Genomic DNA, 19314 nt, shown 5'->3' with positions numbered 1-19314 from the left:
AGCCAGTATTCATCTGACTTTAAGCAGCAACGAACTGACTGGATCTGTCCTTAGTACTGATTGGTTGTTCTGTATGTAACGCAGACGCAACTGATAGAGCTGTCCGAGGTTCTGATAGAGTGATTTGCCTGGACTCATGCCTGTGGCATATTAAACCATTCCAAGCAGATGTGTAAGGCACCGAGAAACACACAATCATATCTCATCTCAATATATTAATACATTAGTGTAATTGTAATTATAACAGTCTAACTATATATAATCCAACTATATGTATATATATATATATATATATATATATATTCAAAACCTTAACTTGGTGCTTCCGCTTAGTGAAACCACGCATGTGTTGATCCGTGCTGCAGCAACGTGCATCAGTTCCTCTCTGACCCCAGTGTTAATCTGCATTCAGACTGAGGCTTCGCTGCCTTTCTTGGCTTCTCGATAGTGGAGCAGCTTATTTCTTGGGGCTTCGCTGTTTTGTGCCAGTCTTGTAGGCCCCTGCCAGTGCTGTCGAATCGGCAACACACACGCACGAAGACGGGCGATACGAAACGAAGCTTTTCGACTCGCGTCGATTTTGTTTTGGCTGATTTCACACCGCCGCGCGTTCGCCTCCAGTCTCGATTTGCAGAACGGCTACTGCTAGCGTGCGTAATGTATCGCAGAGAGGAAACACAGTAAATAGACGGACACGTCCATCTGCAAGAAAGAGGAGACGAAGATGGTGATGATGGCTTCGCCAAAATCAGCCTTCAAATGCTCGATACCGATGGCGAAGCCTTCCCTCCCGCTGAAGCTGCTTTTCTGGGTGTTTATTGTCGTGAATCACTCTACAAGGTAAGATATTAACGCGTATCTTTTCTCAAAACCACGACTGTGTTTCGGCCCGTTGGTCAGCATGTTTCAGATTTTTAACAGCAAATATAGCAGTGCCTCCATTCCAACCCTGGCGTGCTATTAAGGGATCCTGAGCCGTTGGGTAGCTGAGAGGATGTAGTTTTGTATTTAGGGGGAAAAACCGGAGCTTTCGGTGTATATGTGGCACGTTTAATTGCGGTTCCAGTTGAAGTGGAATATTGTTAATAATATTAAAATTGCCTCAGCGATACACGCATGCACATCGTATGTGTGTTACACTCTGTGTATCAATGTGTTGTTGGTGTTTTTAATGAAAAAAAAATCCCCACAAAGATCTACAGATTGAATATCTGGCTTTGATAAGCAAATAACAGTGATACACATTTACACGACGATACCAGTGTCTCCCTCTCAATCTGCCCCGCGTTAGATGTAGCATAGTGGCAGGCTAAGTTGAGTGAAGCTAAGGCTACATTTAGTCTCTGTTAAGCTGTCTTCAAGGATCAAGTATATTCTAAGAGTCAAAGCCTTGTTATGAACGCACTGGCCGGAGGAGGTCGAAATGGAATAGAGGCCACATGAAAACAATCGCTTGTTATAAAGGCAAACTTGAGGATAAAGAGGGAACCTTTCCTCCCACGTATTTGAAATAAAAAAATAAGCATTTCAAAATGGCAGACAATCACACAGAGAATACAAGTGTGAAGGCACAATAAGGAAATGGACTGCACATATGCACTGATCCTTGCCCCACACCCGCACACAACCAAAAACACCTGACATTTCTGCTTTAACTGTGGGCCAAAATTGTGTTTGTTACAAAGAAAAGGGAAGAGAAGAAAGAAAGCTGTGTGGCTGCTCCTGTGAAGACTTCATCCCTGTATAGTGAGATAAGAATACTGGAGAGCAAGCGGATGGTTAGGCTCCTCGCATCGGTTTCCTCTTGTGCTGCTGGAGGGTGAAAAATGGAGGCAGATAAATCAACTGACGTTCAATCACCGTCATGCTGGTCAAAACCTTGGGGCTCCTTGCCCAGATCTACATTGTTAGGCCTGTGTATTTCTAATTGTCTGGACAAGTGGTGTATACAATGCACTTGAGTAAATGCTGCACCCAGCCCTGCTGATTTGCATCCAGAAATGAGATCTGTTTATGGAGTCCATGGGGTATTTAAATATGAAGAAGAAGAACTAATAAGGAACTACAGGAAGTTATACTGTATTTTGGTTCATCTTAATCATTATGTGACCATATGCAGACACCTGTGCGGAGGTCATACTTAAAGTATGACTCAAACTATTTTAGAAGTTTCGGTCCTATGTATGGCATAATGATTAAAATGCATCCACTGACAGGAAGTAATTTATGATTCATGTATGAAAGCTCTTTCATAAGACATCAAGGTCTTTGCATGCATTCAGTATTTTGTGCTACTTTGTGACTCATTGACATTTACTATGTGTAGTGATGTCAGATGCATCACAATACGTTAACCCAGTCAGTTACTCAGTTAGTGCAGTCAATTACTGTCACAGATCAAATTTTGCAGAACACCCTCAAGCAGAAGAAGGGGGAATTTGGTTGCAGATTCTTTGCTATTTTCTTCTATACGTGGGTAGGTAAGTGTCAGATCTATAACCAGGATCCACTAGAAGATTTTCAGGTGAGATCATGGGAAGACGGCCTCGACATGATGGAGTGATGTCAGAATGAGCAAAGTCTGGTGGTACTTACATTAAGTGCCATCCCAGATGACGATTTTGCAAACTCATCTCAAGCGTGTTAGGTAGCAGATGAAATTCGTTACATAAGTCTAATTTATTTATTTGCTTTATATTTTTAGCGTTCTAACCTTAGCTGCCCGAGGACATGTGAAAATTCTCAGCTCAGAGCATATCGTATATGGTAGAAAATACCATCAAAAATGACTTATTTTGACTCAAAATTGATGTCATTTCTACAACACCGTCATTATGGGACACTGTTTGACCTGAATGCATTTTTTTCAAATATCATCATTAAATGTCTATTTATAATTTAACACTTCAAATGAGTAGCTGTCATGTTAGAAATGAAGGGCAGTACTGAGAGTGTAATGAGTGGTAAAACAAATATATTTTAATTTTTGGAAACCTTTTTCGGAAACCTTGTCCTCTGGACTTATGTGCAGCACCAGTGTTCTAACATCAGTATTTATTAACTTCCTGACCTCCCACTGAAGTTGGTGGGACTTAATTGATCCATTTTGTACAGAACAAATGTCACATTATATGTCACTCAATCCATTTTGTGTGAGTGCATTTGAAGCCTGAAGAAGAAGAATGCTTGGATTAACAAAGAAAGTTGATTAACACGTTATGTTGATCTAATTCTTGGACTAGGTGTTGTCTAGCCAGCTAATCTAAAGAAACCCTGACTATGTTGAACTTGAATGCTTCAGTTCCCAAACACTTGGTAATAAAAGAAGAGGTAATAGAAGGAAATGGTAAACATGCTCCTGTCTTTACTTTCTTTAAACATGTTGCTAGCATAGTCAAAATGACCTTATAGCTTTCAGTTACATTTTAGAAAAATGGAAAGAATATATAAGATAACATTTATATCGCACACTGTGGTAATTTCTAAAGCCTTTGTGTTTCATTGTGGAACAAACATAAAAAGCTAGTGCCATTTTTTCAGCACTGTGATTTCTAATGCAACAAAAGCAAATTAAACTGTAAGTTGAAAGATATTAAAATCTTATGATTAAATGTGGCTCAGGTCCATTGATGCTGTCTGTTTATTCCACTAGCGCCTTTGTAGAGTTCATTTTCTGACTACAAAAATCTCTCAAGCAGACGTATTTTCTGTACATAGGATGTAATCTATGTCCATTCAATTTTTGAGCTGCTGTTAAGTATTAATAATATGGGAAACATTTCACTACACATTTTATGCTAATTGTATAAAGTAGCTGTTAGTATGTTAGTATGCCCATAATATGTTGCATTGCAATTATCCCTATCTGCCACCGATTCTCATCAGTTTGTCAGTATTTTTAGACAGAATTCCATCAAACTGGAAACCTACAGTGAATTAAATGGGTCAGCCAAGCTGCCATACATCATCTGCTTCTTGTCACTTGGAAAGGGTCAGGAGTTTTGACAAACTGCCATTTATTCCATAATTAGCATCATGTGAATTTGTGTCTTAGAATTCCTAAAAGTCCGTTCATAGCAAAGACATGTTGCCATTTTTATTTTATTTTATTTTTTCGGCCTATAGTGAAGACAGTTTGACAGGTCAGTAAAAGAAACATCACTCATATGTGTATATATATATGTATGTGTGTATGTGTAAATATATATGTATGTGTGTATGTGTATATATATATATATATATATATATATATATATATATATGTATGTGTGTGTGTGTGTACTCACTTTTAAAGAGTCTAAATTAATAGATTTTGGCGCTTTAAGTCTTAGTCATACAGGCCTAGAGACCACCTGACAACCTCTAGTTGCTAGGGAAAAATGTGTCTTGGCAAGTGGTTGCTGGAGGTTGCTAAGTGAAATTGGTCACAAAGACACAAAGAGGGTGCTGTACCAAAAACCTTCTTGTAATTGGTGTGGTCGCCTGTAGTTTGCATTCAGCTGCAACACATGTTGAAAAAATGAACAGTTTTTATTTGGAAGATTAAATCTAGTTATTGTTTGAGTAACAAAAACGTAATTGCATTGTGGTTTTCAGTGTAGCGTGATATACCTCAGTGGACTAGAAAAATAAACATTTAGTGTCTTGGCCAGCGTGACTCAGGCCTTAGCTGTTGGTTTCACAGACAGACAGCAACAATTTGCCAACCTGTCACAGAATACAAATTTTTCCCGCTGTACTTGTGTTTGCCATGGAGTCAACAACTGGTTTCCAGGCCTGTGTGACTGGGATTTAACTTAATGTAAGTGAAATTATTACAGAAACGGCTCATTATATTCGCCCACTGATCAAAAACTATTAATATGCTCTAATCTTTGTAATGTGGTTTACAGTGGATTGGTCTGTAAATAGACTGGTTGTATTAGAATGCCAGAATGCAGTTAAGTAGAGCAGTTAAATCCTGGTAATTGGATGTTAATATTACAGCATGTGAGTAACACAACCTCAGTTGTTCATTTATTTAAACTTCCAGGTTGATTAAAGGAAAAACAAAATATTATATTTCAAACTTTTAGATATTTCAAACTTTTAGAGCCATATGATTTGTCAGTAAAATATCATTACTAACAAAATACAACTGTATATTTTTTTTCTTTCATTAAAGTGTTGTATCAACAACATCATGTACAGAAGTAGTTTGTTGTGTTGTTGCCAAAGGTGTAAGATAAATTTCATGTTGAGTAATAAGGATCATGAAGGTTCATTAGATCATGCTGCTTTATTGGCTGCAGTTTGGAACATATGTGTTAGAGTGATAAACTGGATGAGGTCAAAAGCTGCTTATACTGCTGATATTACTGATATTATTGTTCTTGGACCCTCTTGTGAATATGCGAAACTGCAGCAGAGGATACTTCACTATTGCTTTGCATGAAACTTGAGATGAGAATTTATTGAAATTCCAATACTGTCGTTACCACAGTCAATACCAGCACAAATATTGAAGTGCACATGCATAAGTATGAACCCAGATACACACATGCAGCATGCATGTGCAGGCACTAACACGGGCCTCTCTGTGGACCTTCGGGTACAGAATTAATAGGCAAACCCTTAGATCTGCCTGTAGTGAGGAACACATGGCTCTTCCTTTGATCTACTCATATTTGGAACATTTCCATATACACAGAGATATTCTGTGAGATGAATACAGATGATTAAATTGCAGCAATCTGAAAAACTGCATACTCTATCTATCTATCTATCTATCTATCTATCTATCTATCTATCTATCTATCTATCCCATTCTTTTGTTTTGGTAATATATGGCTCTTAATGGCATCTAATGTAGGATGACTGCCGTTCAAAACATTAGTCACACCCAACTTAAGAACACAAGAAAGCTATCAGGGCTTCTATCCTTGTGTTTTACCATGTTTTTTTCATTCTTTCTCATTCTTTACTATTTTATTCAGACATCTCCCACTCTAAAGCCTCGTTGAAAGCTCACAAATATTTCAAGGTTGCTTTTCTGGTCTGTTGGCCATCTCCTTGATCTAATCCAGCTGTTGCTAGAGGTGCCCAAGTGATCCCAATCTGTGATGGTATGAGGATTAGAGCCAAGAGGAAGTGCCCAACCATTTGGACATCTTCTCATCTGCAACTCCCTGTTTTTTCACTAAATCAGTATGTACATATAAAAGGAAGTGTTGATAAATATTCAGAATGCCTCGGACATAAAAAGAAGTTATTTAGACATAAGACCAGTAAAGCATCTTTAAAAGACACACACAAAAATAGAATAGGCTGAAGGCAAAAAAATTGTCTGAAATCAATTTTAGACCAAAATGTTTAAAACCTTATTTTCAAAACACCCAGATTTAGAGCAGATTCTATATGTTTCTTTGGGACCCTTTTGAACACCTAATATGATATAGGTCAAGTATGTATTTGTAGAGAAGCTAAAAGGTTTCTTTCCTGAAATCCTTTCATATGTGCCATTTTTATTACTCCATAACTTTTTCTTTTTTTGTATAGTTTTGCTGCAGTATTTACACAGATCTTCATTGACATTCTTATCGGCCTGCTAATCTCAGGCAAACCCGACCACCAAACTGCATTTCTTTATGTATACTCTTCCTTCATGAACAAAAACCTTCTAGAGGGCAGTCCAACCACTGATTGCATAATGAACTGCTGTCTTGGTAAATCACACACTAATTACATACAGATTGTGCTCACACAAATTGAATGAAAAGATGTAGTGCAAATTTAGCTTGTGCTTGTATGCCTATAAATCTGCCCCGTGATCTCTTTCACCAACATGCCTCTTCTCTGTTCTTCTCTGTATGTTACTTACATATCTTCATCTTGCCCACTGGCAGTACAAATCTTATCTTTTATTTTAAAATGCGTATTAATGAAAGGTCTTTTGAAGTATAGGATGTTGTAAGCTGATTAATTGTCCCTTTTATATTACATTAAGACTGCTTTTGTTTTAGTAATATAATTTACCAGGATCATACTTAGGTGTTGGATAGCAGGGAAAGCATTTACAGCTCAAGTGTGGCGGTATATGTGATAGGTTCTTGAGACTTCATTATCCATACAGGTTGAGAAGTCTGAGGTGAGAAAGTAAACTCTGGAAAACTGTCCTGTCCTCACATATATTTGGGCTCCTTAAAACCAGCTTTTCTGACAGATTCCCTTGTTTGAATTTATTCATTGTTTCTATAGAATCACTGACCTGAAAATTAAAGGAGAGTTTTAGCTGTTATTGGAAAAAAATACAGTAAAAGCACACACAAATCTTACACGTACTTACATTTAAAAGAAACTATTTTTCAGATGGTGTTATCGTTGTTAGACAGTTGTTGGCATTAGTTTATGTTTGCCCTTCATCACAAAAAAAATGCTTTAGGTGATTTAACACTTGAGCCTTAAATTTCTTTGTGGCTTTCGATTATGGTAAATTGTGCTGTCAAAAAACACAAAAACTTGCATTTGGATTTTGAATTAAATACTCTATGCATATTTGTATCCATTGCTAAAAAGAAAAAATAAAGTCATTTGAGGTTTAGTGTAACTGACTTAATGGTAAAATGTCAAATTTCAATAGAAATTTACTTTTATCCCTTAAGAATCTGTCACACAGATTTAGTTTTTTCCTGATTCAAAGAAAAGAAAAGGTTATATATGTGAGTCATCATTACTTAACTGATTATTATTTATTTAGGTTACAACTGTCTGAACTATGGCGAGTTGGTATTACTAATACTAACAAGGTTGCTAACTATCAAACTGCAATATTTTAAACATGAACATCATGTCTTGATAGGGACAGAGTGTGAACAAGGCTTCCAGGAAGATAAAATGAATGATTAAAGCCAGTGCCACACGGGATTGTAGCTGTCATATACTGTCGTATGTCATCTTAGCTGCACATATCTGTATGACCCTCGTTTCATTTTGAGGTCACAATGATTATTTTTTTCCAGCAAGACTGAGAACAGCAAAATTATGGCAAAAGCAGATCTGCATATATGAATATGTTCATACAAATTCATTTCTTTTCACATCAGATATCAGAAAGCATGCAGTTTGTTTGTACTCTGAGTTATCTGATCTAAATGCATCATATGATTGAACTCTAAATACTGGCAGGCTGTTCATCAAAAGCTGCCTTAAAATATCAAATATATTCAAAATATCTGATAAAGGTATTGAAAATATATGTCTACAGAAATATGTTTTTCCAAATAACTGTATAGCATTGTTACATAGTAAGTGAGCTAACAGATTTTACAGTGAGAACAAATGAAATTGAATGTCATGAAAGTTTGAGAAATGAGGCATTTGCCTACATGGAGAAGATGCCTTCTATTTGTTCTTCTATTTAACTATGCAACTACTTTGTTACACAAAAAATACCAGGAATGAAAGAAAATATTAAATCAATCCTAATGTTTAACTGAAATCTTTAAAATACCTTTCTCTTGCTGTCTTTCTCACCTAAAGAGTTCTGCTTTAAAAAAAAAACCACAAAAAACCCACATTGGAAACCACTGGGAAAGAATCTACTTTGTATCCCTTCAAAAGAATTTGCTGATTATATGCATTTTTTCACTCTCTTCCTTGCAGTTCCGTCCAGAGCGATGACGATGATGAGGTGTCTAACAAGACGTGGGTCCTGACTCCCAAAGTGTATGAGAGTGATGTCACACACATCCTAAACAGCCTACTAGATGGATATGACAACAAACTCAGACCTGACATCGGAGGTGGGCGCTGATTTTTCACAGATAATATGTTTAGTCACAGAATCATAAAGATATCTGGCCAAATTTGTAATTAGAGCTATACAACAACGAGTCAAAGTCCTATAACCACTCACAGACGAAGAAAAGAGTATAGTACTTAGGCTTAAGTTTTGGGTTAAGAGTTAAAATATAAGTGACTTGTATTACACCGATGTTACTGTAAAACAGAAATATATAACCTACTGAACCAGGTCTAGATTTGTAAGACTGGCTGAACAAAGTTTCATCAACAATCCAGAAACAAAGACCTTTAAATGAAGTAGCTGGCAGTTTACTAAACACAAACCAGACAAACACATTTATAACCTCTGTTTAACAACAGAATTAGCCTTATGAATCATTGAATACATAATTCATAATAGAAAAATAGATTTAGATGTAGTTATAATTATTAAGTCAATTTTCAGAAAAACAAAGCATTCATTTTCCTGTTCACTCATAAAAAGCACAGCCATTTCAAACATGATAAATAGATAATGAAAGTCACTAAAACTTCCTTCCCATAAAATTTCAGCAGTCTTTAGAAATTATGAAAATACTCTTGAAGCTTTATACCAGCTGTCTTTTTTTCCAAGACCCTTACTTCTCTTAAAAAATGCACATGCATGCAGTACGGTCAGGGAAACTGTCACCATCCTGCAAGCCTGTAGACAGCTATCTTACTCTCTTGAGTCTGACAGACAGCTGAGCAGGACTCCTTGTCTGCAGAAGCCTATCACGTCCATCTGCAAGACCAGATAAGGGAGATACTGAGTACCTTTGAATACTTGATTAATGTGTCAGTGGTTTCCTGGGAAACTCAGTTAAAGTCAGAAACAGTGTTGAAGTGACATTGTGTCAAATAATAAAGCTGCACCAGTCTACATGGTACTATAATAATTTGCTTGCTCACCCACTATAATATTCATAGACATTAGGCACCGTCCAGTGCTGTATTCAAGCAAAAAATGACAAGGATAGTTTATAAAAATCCTTCACTACTTACTTTTCTGCTTTGTGAACGCTTATACCATCATTAGGCAATGTTGTGGCAACAAAAGGCCATAGTCCATTGTGACAGATGGAATACAGCACCAGAAAGATTTTGACCTAATTTTAATCATAACTTTATTAAGCATGACTAATGAATTGACCTAAATGATAAATTTATTCTGCGCATGAATGTAGCAGAGTAATGCTGATGTAGCATCAGCAACAAATCCTTTACATTAGTCTGTATTCATGTTTTCCTGAATACGATGTAAAATATTATACATATTTTACAGTATATTTAATACCACCTATAAAGTGACAGGTTTTATGAGGGATGGTCTTTATTCTTGATACTTTGAAAGTGGGTCTGTGCTATAAATTGAAGAGCAGCTTAGATGTGCTTTGAGGTGAAGCTGCAACCAAGAGAGCCGCTGCTTAGCTGGGCGGCTGGCTGCCACAGTCTTAGCCATCATCTTCAAATGTTCTGTGATCTTGCTCTCTCAGCGCTAGTCTTCCAGCTGCCACCAAGTTACACATCTACACAGGGGATATAATTAACTGGCTGTACTGTCATCTGAGCCAACAACCAACCAGTCATACCAAGGCAAAGTGAAGTTTCCACTCCACTCCTTAGAGCTCTCAAAGTTGTTGATTTAGATTAATTGCTGATTGTGCCATAGCTTCCATCGGAAGTCCATTGTGATGCTGATTTAATTTTAATGGAACTAGAGTGTATTGTATATAAAGAATTGAAGCAATTGGACTGTGAGACAGAAAAAATGTTCTAAAACTCTTAGAGTTGATCAGGGTTTTTTAAAGATCCACCAATATGGAGAACAGAAGCAAGGACTTAGAGTTGTTGTACACTAAGTTAGATGATTTTAGGCTTCAGAGAAGATTGCATATGTGTCTCATTGTTTTGCATGCATGTGTTTGTGTTCGTCATGTGCAAACAACGTCAGTAGGGTGGGAGTGCAACACACATTTATGTTTGCCTTTGAGTGACATGGGAAATGGATGCAAACCTGCACTCACTTCCTCAGTCTCTCGCTCACACTCACTAAGGTTCCTACATCAAACCTTGAGGGTGGTTGAGTTTTAACCTTACTCGCCTCTAAGACATAGCAGCCAGTCATCCATGAACATTAGATAGCAACATGTACAAGTTGATTCAGGCTACCTCAGAGGCTCTAGCAGAGAATGAATGTCCATTTGACACCAGCGTTCTTGTCTGGTCCCTGCCTAACTTGCTAAACCAGGATAGGCATTAGGCCACAATGGTACAACATAAAATGGTGGACAAGTGGTATAACTGCAGGTGCAAAAGAAGATAGATACATGCAAAACATGTGCACGCAAAGGTTTTCTTTAAAATTCATTATTCTTAATTAAAAATAAGACTTTGAACATTCATTGTAAAATTATGTCATATATTTGTTTTGTGAAAAATGATATCAACAATGAATACATAGAGAGTGATTGTGTGGTTCTCAGAAACCAGTTTGATGTGGAAGTTGCCCATGTATTCTTAGTCTCCTCGTGGAGAAAAGGAGGTCTGAACATTTATAACACTGAAATAATCTAGGTTCAACTCCTTGTTGTCAGCTAAGGAACCTGCAAAACCTTCAGATTTTATAGGTTCTTTGAGTTCTTCCCATAGACTTGGATGTAAGGTTGGATGGATGTCGCATAGCTTCTGTGATGGATAGAATTATCTACCTTAAATAATGTATTATTGCGTACTCACGGTGTTTGTTTTTTTCCTATTGGTTTGAAGAAGATGTTGCAAATTCAAAGCCTGACAAAGATCCAGAGCAAAATATTCAATTTTCAACAAACTTGGTGTTGACTGTGTAGATGACCTGTTTTCCAGGTGTGAATTAAACAACATGTTCATGTTTGTCCACTCACTGCCATCTAACTGAACACTGATATTTTCCAAACACTTTCTATTCACACTTTCACAGCAAAGGGAATCGTCTCCTTCTTTTTCCCTTTGATGGTGACATATAAAACAATGTAACCCTTCTGCCTTGTGTGACCATATGAAAGATAGTTTTTACTCTCTAAAATGTTTTTTCCTGTTCTTCATTGCAGTCAAGCCAACAGTGATCCACACAGACATGTTTGTCAACAGCATTGGACCAGTGAATGCCATCAATATGGTAAGTGAATACATTTTTATTGTTAATTATTGTGAAGCTGGTAAAGAGTGCTTTAGTATGCGTTAGACATTGGTGTCATTGTAGTCTAGCACTATGATTAAATTAAGTACATTTTATTTATCTCTAATAGTAGGAAATTAATAAATAAAGAAATATTAAGTCGTAAAATATTTTTATTTTAAATTTAATCAAGCAAATACAAAACAGTTAACATATTGCAGTTGAACACCTCATATGTCTAAATAAGACAAAACATTATAACAGGTAACAATTTTGTGTTGCTCAGCATGAATGCCAGATCTCACAGCAGTATATTTGAATATGACTGTGTGCGCTGGCAAATCCTGACATATTCTGGATTTGTACATGCCAAGAATTTCATCTGAGTCAACTGTCAAAGCTTTTTGTGTTTTGTTCAAGTAAATATGCTTAATTTGTGATTTTCTTTGGGTCTGGTTTAAAGGCAAGGGCTTTTTTAAAATTTCTATCATATCTGTTATGATTGTGAATCACAAATTGCTGCTAAAACTATGATACCGTAGCTTTCCTAAATGTATTTCTGTTAACCAACAGCAGTAGTTCATGAATGTTTCTAATCCAGTTCAGTATTTTTTTCTTTGTTTGTTGGTTATGCTATATTCAAAAGTTCTAAAACACTGGGGCATCATAATGTTTTCTCAAAAAAAAAAAATCTGTTAATTATTCAGTGTCATAAATCCTATAACAGCGGGGAAGATTGTGGCTATATTTCACATTCGGTGGGATATTGACTTCACACTAATCTTCAGTGGCCCTTTATTTAATCCGATATCACAATAAAGCGTGTAATAGACATGTCGGTCCACCGTGTCCATTTCACACTTTGCCTCTCCAAAACGTGAAATGTACATGCATGCAGAAGTTGCAGTGACAGCAGAGGAGGATAATTTATTTCAAGCCAACATGAAAATAATCACAGTAAAGTGTTTAAACGGACGTTACCCTAGCTTAATCGATTCTGGTGATTAAAGGATCCTGGAATGTACTTCATACATTTTTACTCACTACAGATGTTGTGGCTTTAAATGTATTATTTCCCCATGATGGTAATGCAGTTTCTGCATGCAGTAATGCAACTTGTGCACGTGTGTCCATTTCACATTTTGGAGAGGCAAACCGTGAAATGGACACGGTGGACCAGTGTGTCTATTACACATTTTGTCGTGATACTGGGTTGCTATATTGCTTTTCCTTAAAGTTTGATACTGTTTACCGTGTGTGTGTTTGTGTTATAATGATATTTTTCTTATGATCTTACATGAATTTAATGATAATACAGAATAAAACGAATAGAATTGTGTTTTTTTAAGTACTTTGTTACTTGCCAAGACAAGTCCGTCCAACATGAGACGCATTACTCTTACACAATTTCACATTTCTGTCAGCCAACATGTGTGGGAGAGCTTCTCAACTTCCAAAAATCCCTTTGCTGGGTTCTTAGAAAGAAGTTACAATTTTAGAGTGAAAAAAAAAAATCTTTGAAATGCTGAATGCTCACTGATTCATATAGGTGACCCCTTAATGCAGAAGTAACAACAAAGTAGGGAAGCGTGGTCTAAAAGGAGTAGATTGATCCTCCTTGTTATCATTTCATGACATGAGCAATCTGTTCTACATTGTGATGCCATTCCATTTTGGTAAGTAGCTAAAACACCCACTCTGCTCCAGCTAAAGTGATGGAAGAAGAGACGCAATGATAGTATCAGTTAGAAAATGTGTGCTTATACTCACATTAGGAAGTCTGCGACCATGCCTGGCTGTGCTTCTATGAAGAGGGCATTTTGACATGAAAGGTTGACTGATTGCCTCGTATTCATATGTAATACATGTGTTTGGGCCAGTCATTTCACACTATAACATGACAAATGTTGTGAGGTTGGTAGTTTTTCTGAAGAGCACAGAATACTCTGATTGTACGGGGGGGCTCTTATTTATGCAGCAGGAATCTAAGTATGGCTAAGTTACAAGTTATAAGGGACAGTATAACACATGGAAAGAGGTCAAGGTCTGAAGAATAAAACGAATGAATGATACATTGCTGCTTTGTAGCCGCTGCACCTGAACATTTCTGAGCTGCTTTTAGAGCTGTTTGAATACTAAGAAGAATAAAAAGTTCCCAGGCCTTGAAAGATCCCAGACTATTTATGTTTATCATGCTCAGTGGGGCGCAGATGAAGATCCTCGAAGATCCTAAGTCATTCAGCCTTTCTCTTATCATTGTATTTGTACTGTCTGTCTGTCCCTTGTGATAAAAAGGGCTGCTGAAAGGATGGGAATTTTGCCTTGTGAAAATGTTTTTCAAATCTCATTTGGAACTCTTTGGCAAGGATTTAGACTTTATTGTTGGGATAAGCTTTGTCAGAAAGTTAATGCCTCTATGGCCTCTTACACACAAATCCCCAGATTTTTTTTTTCTCTCCTGCTGTACTTCACTTTGAACCTCAGGGCTGAGCCTATCCAAATAACAAAATAAATAACACAGAATGATGGCTCTCTCTTTCTCTCTATTTAATGTTTCGCCTTTCCCTTTAACACTACACCTGTCACGTTTCACCTATTGCTCTTCTTCTCCTCCCAGATGTGTATTGCCTATGCACTATATCCATATAGTGCGTATGTTCCAACACAGCTGGCATAGTGTCACCGCACTGAATAGGAGACAGAAGGTTTTGTCAATGCTCGGGACAAAGTGCTGCCAAGGCAGCAGGTTATAAGGTCGGGTAATACTTCAGTCAAACAATGGGGGTTATTAATTGCCCCGTTGAACATTTAATTTTCAGGTTGAGGGCGTCAAGCTGGTCTTTTTTCAACAGTGCTCTTTAGCGGGGACAAAGGACTTCCCGGCCTGGAAAGACACCATCTCCTTTAAGAAAATTGTATGCAAATGCATTTCAGCGTTAAGTTTCCTCTGGCATAGAAAAGTTCCCTCGAGACAGAAAAAAGTTCTCTTTGAGCCCACATTTTTAATTTGGTGTTATAGCATCTCACAGTTTGAAGCTGCATGCTGTTGACAGCGCTAGATGAATCTGTATTTTTATCAAACCTTTATCTGTTGTGTAATGTGAAGCATGTTCGGTTTTTTTAAAGTAAAATTGAACACGACAGTTTGAGTGAAACTGAGTTTTATGTTATTAGGAATACACCATCGACATCTTTTTTGCTCAGACCTGGTACGACAGAAGATTAAAATTCAACAGCACGATGAAGGTTCTACGTCTCAACAGCAACATGGTTGGAAAAATATGGATCCCAGATACTTTCTTTCGCAACTCAAAGAAGGCCGATGCCCACTGGATCACCACACCCAATCGCATGCTCAGGATATGGAATGACGGCAGAATACTTTACACGCTGAGGTAAAACGTCAGTGATGCTGGAGCTTCTGATTTGCATGTTTCTCATTCATCTACAACTGACAGATTTATTAAAGTGAATTTTGGAGTCTTTGACACCAGCTTAATTTTATCACACTGAATTATTTCTAATATTTCATTATTTATTTATCATTTGTACTTAGTGTTTCATTATTCTGAGTCTTTGGCATTTTGGATTTTGTTCTCTTTGTCTTTTGTTATTTTTATTTCCCATTTTCATATGTTGCCATTAAGCTTCCTAATATGCACAGAGGCCTTAACCTGCATGTAAGGACATTCCACATAAGTAATCTTTACACTGATTATCCTGAACACGCCTTGGGAAATTTTAGCTTCCAGCTTGTTATAGTTAACATTAATTAATGTACAGAAAAATCCATTGTGTTGAATGATTCAGAAAATTGCCTTTTGAGATGGGGGAACACCTGCTTTGGCATGCAGCTTTAAAAAAAGCCTTTTAATTTTACATCAGCGTTCAATAGTTTAATTGCTTTAATTGCTTTAATTTGTCTCAAACCATATAACTCACAATGTTTCTGACTGTAAAACCACGAAACTAACGCATGCTATATGTAAAATAGGTTGATAGATCAAAAATAAATATTATTTTTTCTTATTACCATAATAAATAAAGTGGGCATTTGCACTGACACCACGATACATCAGTAGTGATAATAAGAGAGTAAGTGAAGTCTTCCGGACTCAATCGAGCTGTGATGGATGTTTCCCTATGCAGAACACTGCCTCTCCACTTCATTAATTTAGGGACTCAGAACTTAACCACTGGTTGTTAATTAGGATGGCCGCTGTGATTCGGTGCACAATGATACATGACAATAGAGAGTGCGTGGATGGGTAAAGTCATTTAAGGTTATTCTCTCATTAAGAGGAAGTTTAATGACTTTTCCTTCAAACTCCCTCAGGTGTGAAAAAGAACTGTAGCTGTAAAAAAAAATAACATTAATTTATTTTTTGTGAAATTGTAATTAATAATTTCTTGTGTCATTTATGATAAGGATTAGCGGTAGGGCCCGGGTTTGGTTAGAGCTACCCTTTTTGTAGAATTTTCACATAACAAAATAAAACCTATAATGCCAAAATGTACCAGACTTGAACATAATAACATAAAACAAAACCCATCCCTGGTGACCTGGTGATTAGACTGAAAATTTAGTTCTTGTACAGAGTATTTGACAACACATTGGATTTTTGTGTTCGTGGAGCTAAATTTCGTCTCTCTGCAGGTTGACCATCGATGCCGAGTGCCAGCTTAAACTGAACAACTTCCCTATGGATGAACACTCGTGCCCCCTGGAGTTTTCAAGCTGTAAGTTTGACCATATGCTGAAACCCTACTGATTTACCCCTCCCTGTCTTCGTCTTCTCAAACAAACACACACAAACGCAGCAAGGCCCTAAACACGTCACATATGAGCAAAGACTAAATTTAAGCAGTGATTATCCAACAGACCAAATCAAGGAATTAAAGCTGCAGCCATTTAAGATTTTCATTGGGAGCACTCCAATTACCTAAAACAAGGCACATGAGTCATGCGTGTATTTATGTAAATAGGAAAGGAATTATGCATGTAGAATATGTAAAGTATGCTTTAATGTAACTGGTTAGGTCTAAGATTGGTAAAAAGCAACAGCAGCCTTTCAATAGAAAGCAGTTGAAACTTGATACTTGCCTTATAAATGTCTTATAATGTGGAATATATGAACAACAAGATTCAAAAAACCATTCAGTCATTCATTTATTCAAGCCAAAGGCACTACTCATTGATTTTCCTGAAACCTGTCAGTATTGTTCTAAAAAGACATTTTAAAAAGTAACACAAGTCCAAATGAGTTAGTCATTCCATGTTCGGACTGGACAGGGGTAAGTTATCTGCTGAAGTCACAGTGGATATATGGAGAGACACACCAGGGGATATTCTCCAGAGAAAATGATTCCTAAATAGCTCCACTGCACAAGAAAGCAGACCTAAAAACGGAACACAAGCCTTCTTTTAAATTTGATGAAAGCTATGGATGTTTTTGGGAACTTTGATGTACAGTATGAGCTCAATCTCAGAAGCAGCAGACGGATTAGTGTGCCGCACTTTGCATTCACATTTTATGAACATGTGCCACAAAGTGACAAAGCATGGTCGATTTTCCAGTGCGACCTCTTTTGCGGCGATTTTGACTGTAGTCAGCCAAGATCAGGCCAAACTTTTTCGCTTCAAGACTTTTCAGACACACAGAGCAAAGTATATTGTTTCAGTTTGCTATATATTGCATTTTATTATTTGGATTACAGCAGCTTTTATGACAGCACAACTGGGCCCAAAGTGAATTCATGGCACCGAGTGCTAGGAGCATTATTGTTCCAGCTTATCAAAAGAAGTCTGAATCAATAATGTGTCCTGAATGCATTACCAGTAAAGATGAAGTCTGCCAGCCTCTGTGGCTGTAATGTGGGAAATGGGCAGCACCTTTCATCCCCCTGCTCCTCTAAGGTCAGACATTACTGGATGTCTGAGAGCACTTTAGTGATAAAATCATTGGAAGTTTGCTCTGAAAGCAGTTCATGTGCATTATTCAAACTACTCCCTCATCTGCTACACACAGCTCATCACTAGACTGAAGACTGTACTAGACTGAAATTTAAATAGAGCTGAAAGAACATCCAACTTTAACACCCATACTGAGGGACAGACTCTTACTGTGAGATGGTAAGAACACAAATTCGATACTCGCATACATGATTTAATTATGAAAATGCATCTGTTTGTCTAAGTGACTCAGCTGTACTCCATTAAGATTGTTGTTATGATTTGTATAACAGAGGATGCGCTGGAAGTAATAAAATTATAGAAATCCAACTTATCGCCAGCTACAGAGCTGTGTTGTAATCTTTGCTTTTAAGTGATGTTAGTGACAAAGAAGTTTTCTCCCCACAGATGGACTGGATGTTTTGTCAACATGTTGTGCAGGAGTCTGTTATATAATGGTTCTTTGATGAAACATTTTATTTGCAAGCTTGCTGACTTCGTGGATATGGATTACTCTAAAATAAAAGACAGCATAGCTATGCAGTCGAGTCTTGAGCTTCTCTCCTGCCTTTAATGAGTTTGAAGTAATCTCCATGTCCTCCCTTTTTCAGATGGCTACCCCAGGGAGGAGATTGTGTACAAGTGGAAAAGGAGCTCAGTGGAGGTTGGGGACATTCGCTCCTGGAGGCTCTATCAGTTCTCCTTTGTGGGCCTGAGGAACACCTCTGAGATTGTCAGGACTGTGTCTGGTAAGAAAATAAGCTGCTGAAAAATTCTAATTCAAACTCTCTTTTATTCAGTTAGCACAGTCAGGGTTTCTCTAGCATGTGAGGACTGCAAGTCAAGAACCCATTATAAATCATGATCATGAGTCTTTACCCAGTATGCAAGGTAATCTCTCATGTGACATGCAGTAGAATTTCATACATAAAAACCTTTGAATGCATCAGTGTTATTATTTGGCGGACACATCTATACATCATATTACCATAGAGAGTTAATCATTCCCACAGAACCACCATTCTTTGTCCTTGACTGATCTGTAACTTGTTACAGGACATCTGTAGACTGATCTAGTTGGTATCTGTTGCTGTCGGGTACAGCGTGAACATTTAGAGAGACAGAGGGATGATCCATCGTGGATTTTATCCATTTTTAGAGCCCACTGCTTCAAGTAAACTCCATAAGGGCTACCTATGGCTCGCTTCCCCTTCAAGATCGATAGACAGACGTTCAATAGAATTTTTTTGCTGCAGAGTGGGATGGCACTTTTCAGTTTTACACGAACTGGATAACAGTATTCAAAGATGGCATCTCATTCATCTCAGGGAATATCGCTCACTCAAGTTTTCTTTCAGTTCTCAGCATTTTTCACCATACAACATTTTCATCCTGCTTGCATATT

At 37.3% G+C, this 19314-nt stretch overlaps 1 protein-coding gene across 7 annotated transcripts in view; it reads left to right on the top strand.

Annotated features, from left to right (window-relative positions):
* The first annotated feature begins 402 nt into the window (after nt 1-402).
* gabrg2 (gamma-aminobutyric acid type A receptor subunit gamma2) overlaps nt 403-19314 on the top strand; it is a 43810-nt gene continuing 24898 nt past the window's right edge. For all 7 annotated transcript variants that reach the window (XM_031725941.2, XM_039618922.1, XM_031725940.2 and 4 more), the window contains exons 1-6: nt 403-840; nt 8641-8780; nt 11889-11956; nt 15131-15351; nt 16614-16696; nt 18521-18658. In XM_031725941.2, coding sequence (XP_031581801.1) covers nt 725-840; nt 8641-8780; nt 11889-11956; nt 15131-15351; nt 16614-16696; nt 18521-18658 — 766 coding nt within the window. In that variant the 5' untranslated portion in view covers nt 403-724. The remainder of the gene's footprint in view (nt 841-8640; nt 8781-11888; nt 11957-15130; nt 15352-16613; nt 16697-18520; nt 18659-19314) is intronic.

The sequence above is a fragment of the Oreochromis aureus genome, linkage group 10, assembly GCF_013358895.1.
Source record: "Oreochromis aureus strain Israel breed Guangdong linkage group 10, ZZ_aureus, whole genome shotgun sequence".
Lineage (NCBI taxonomy): Eukaryota > Metazoa > Chordata > Actinopteri > Cichliformes > Cichlidae > Oreochromis > Oreochromis aureus.
The sequence above is the reverse complement of the archived record's forward strand: the minus strand, read 5'-3'. Positions and strand labels throughout refer to the sequence as shown.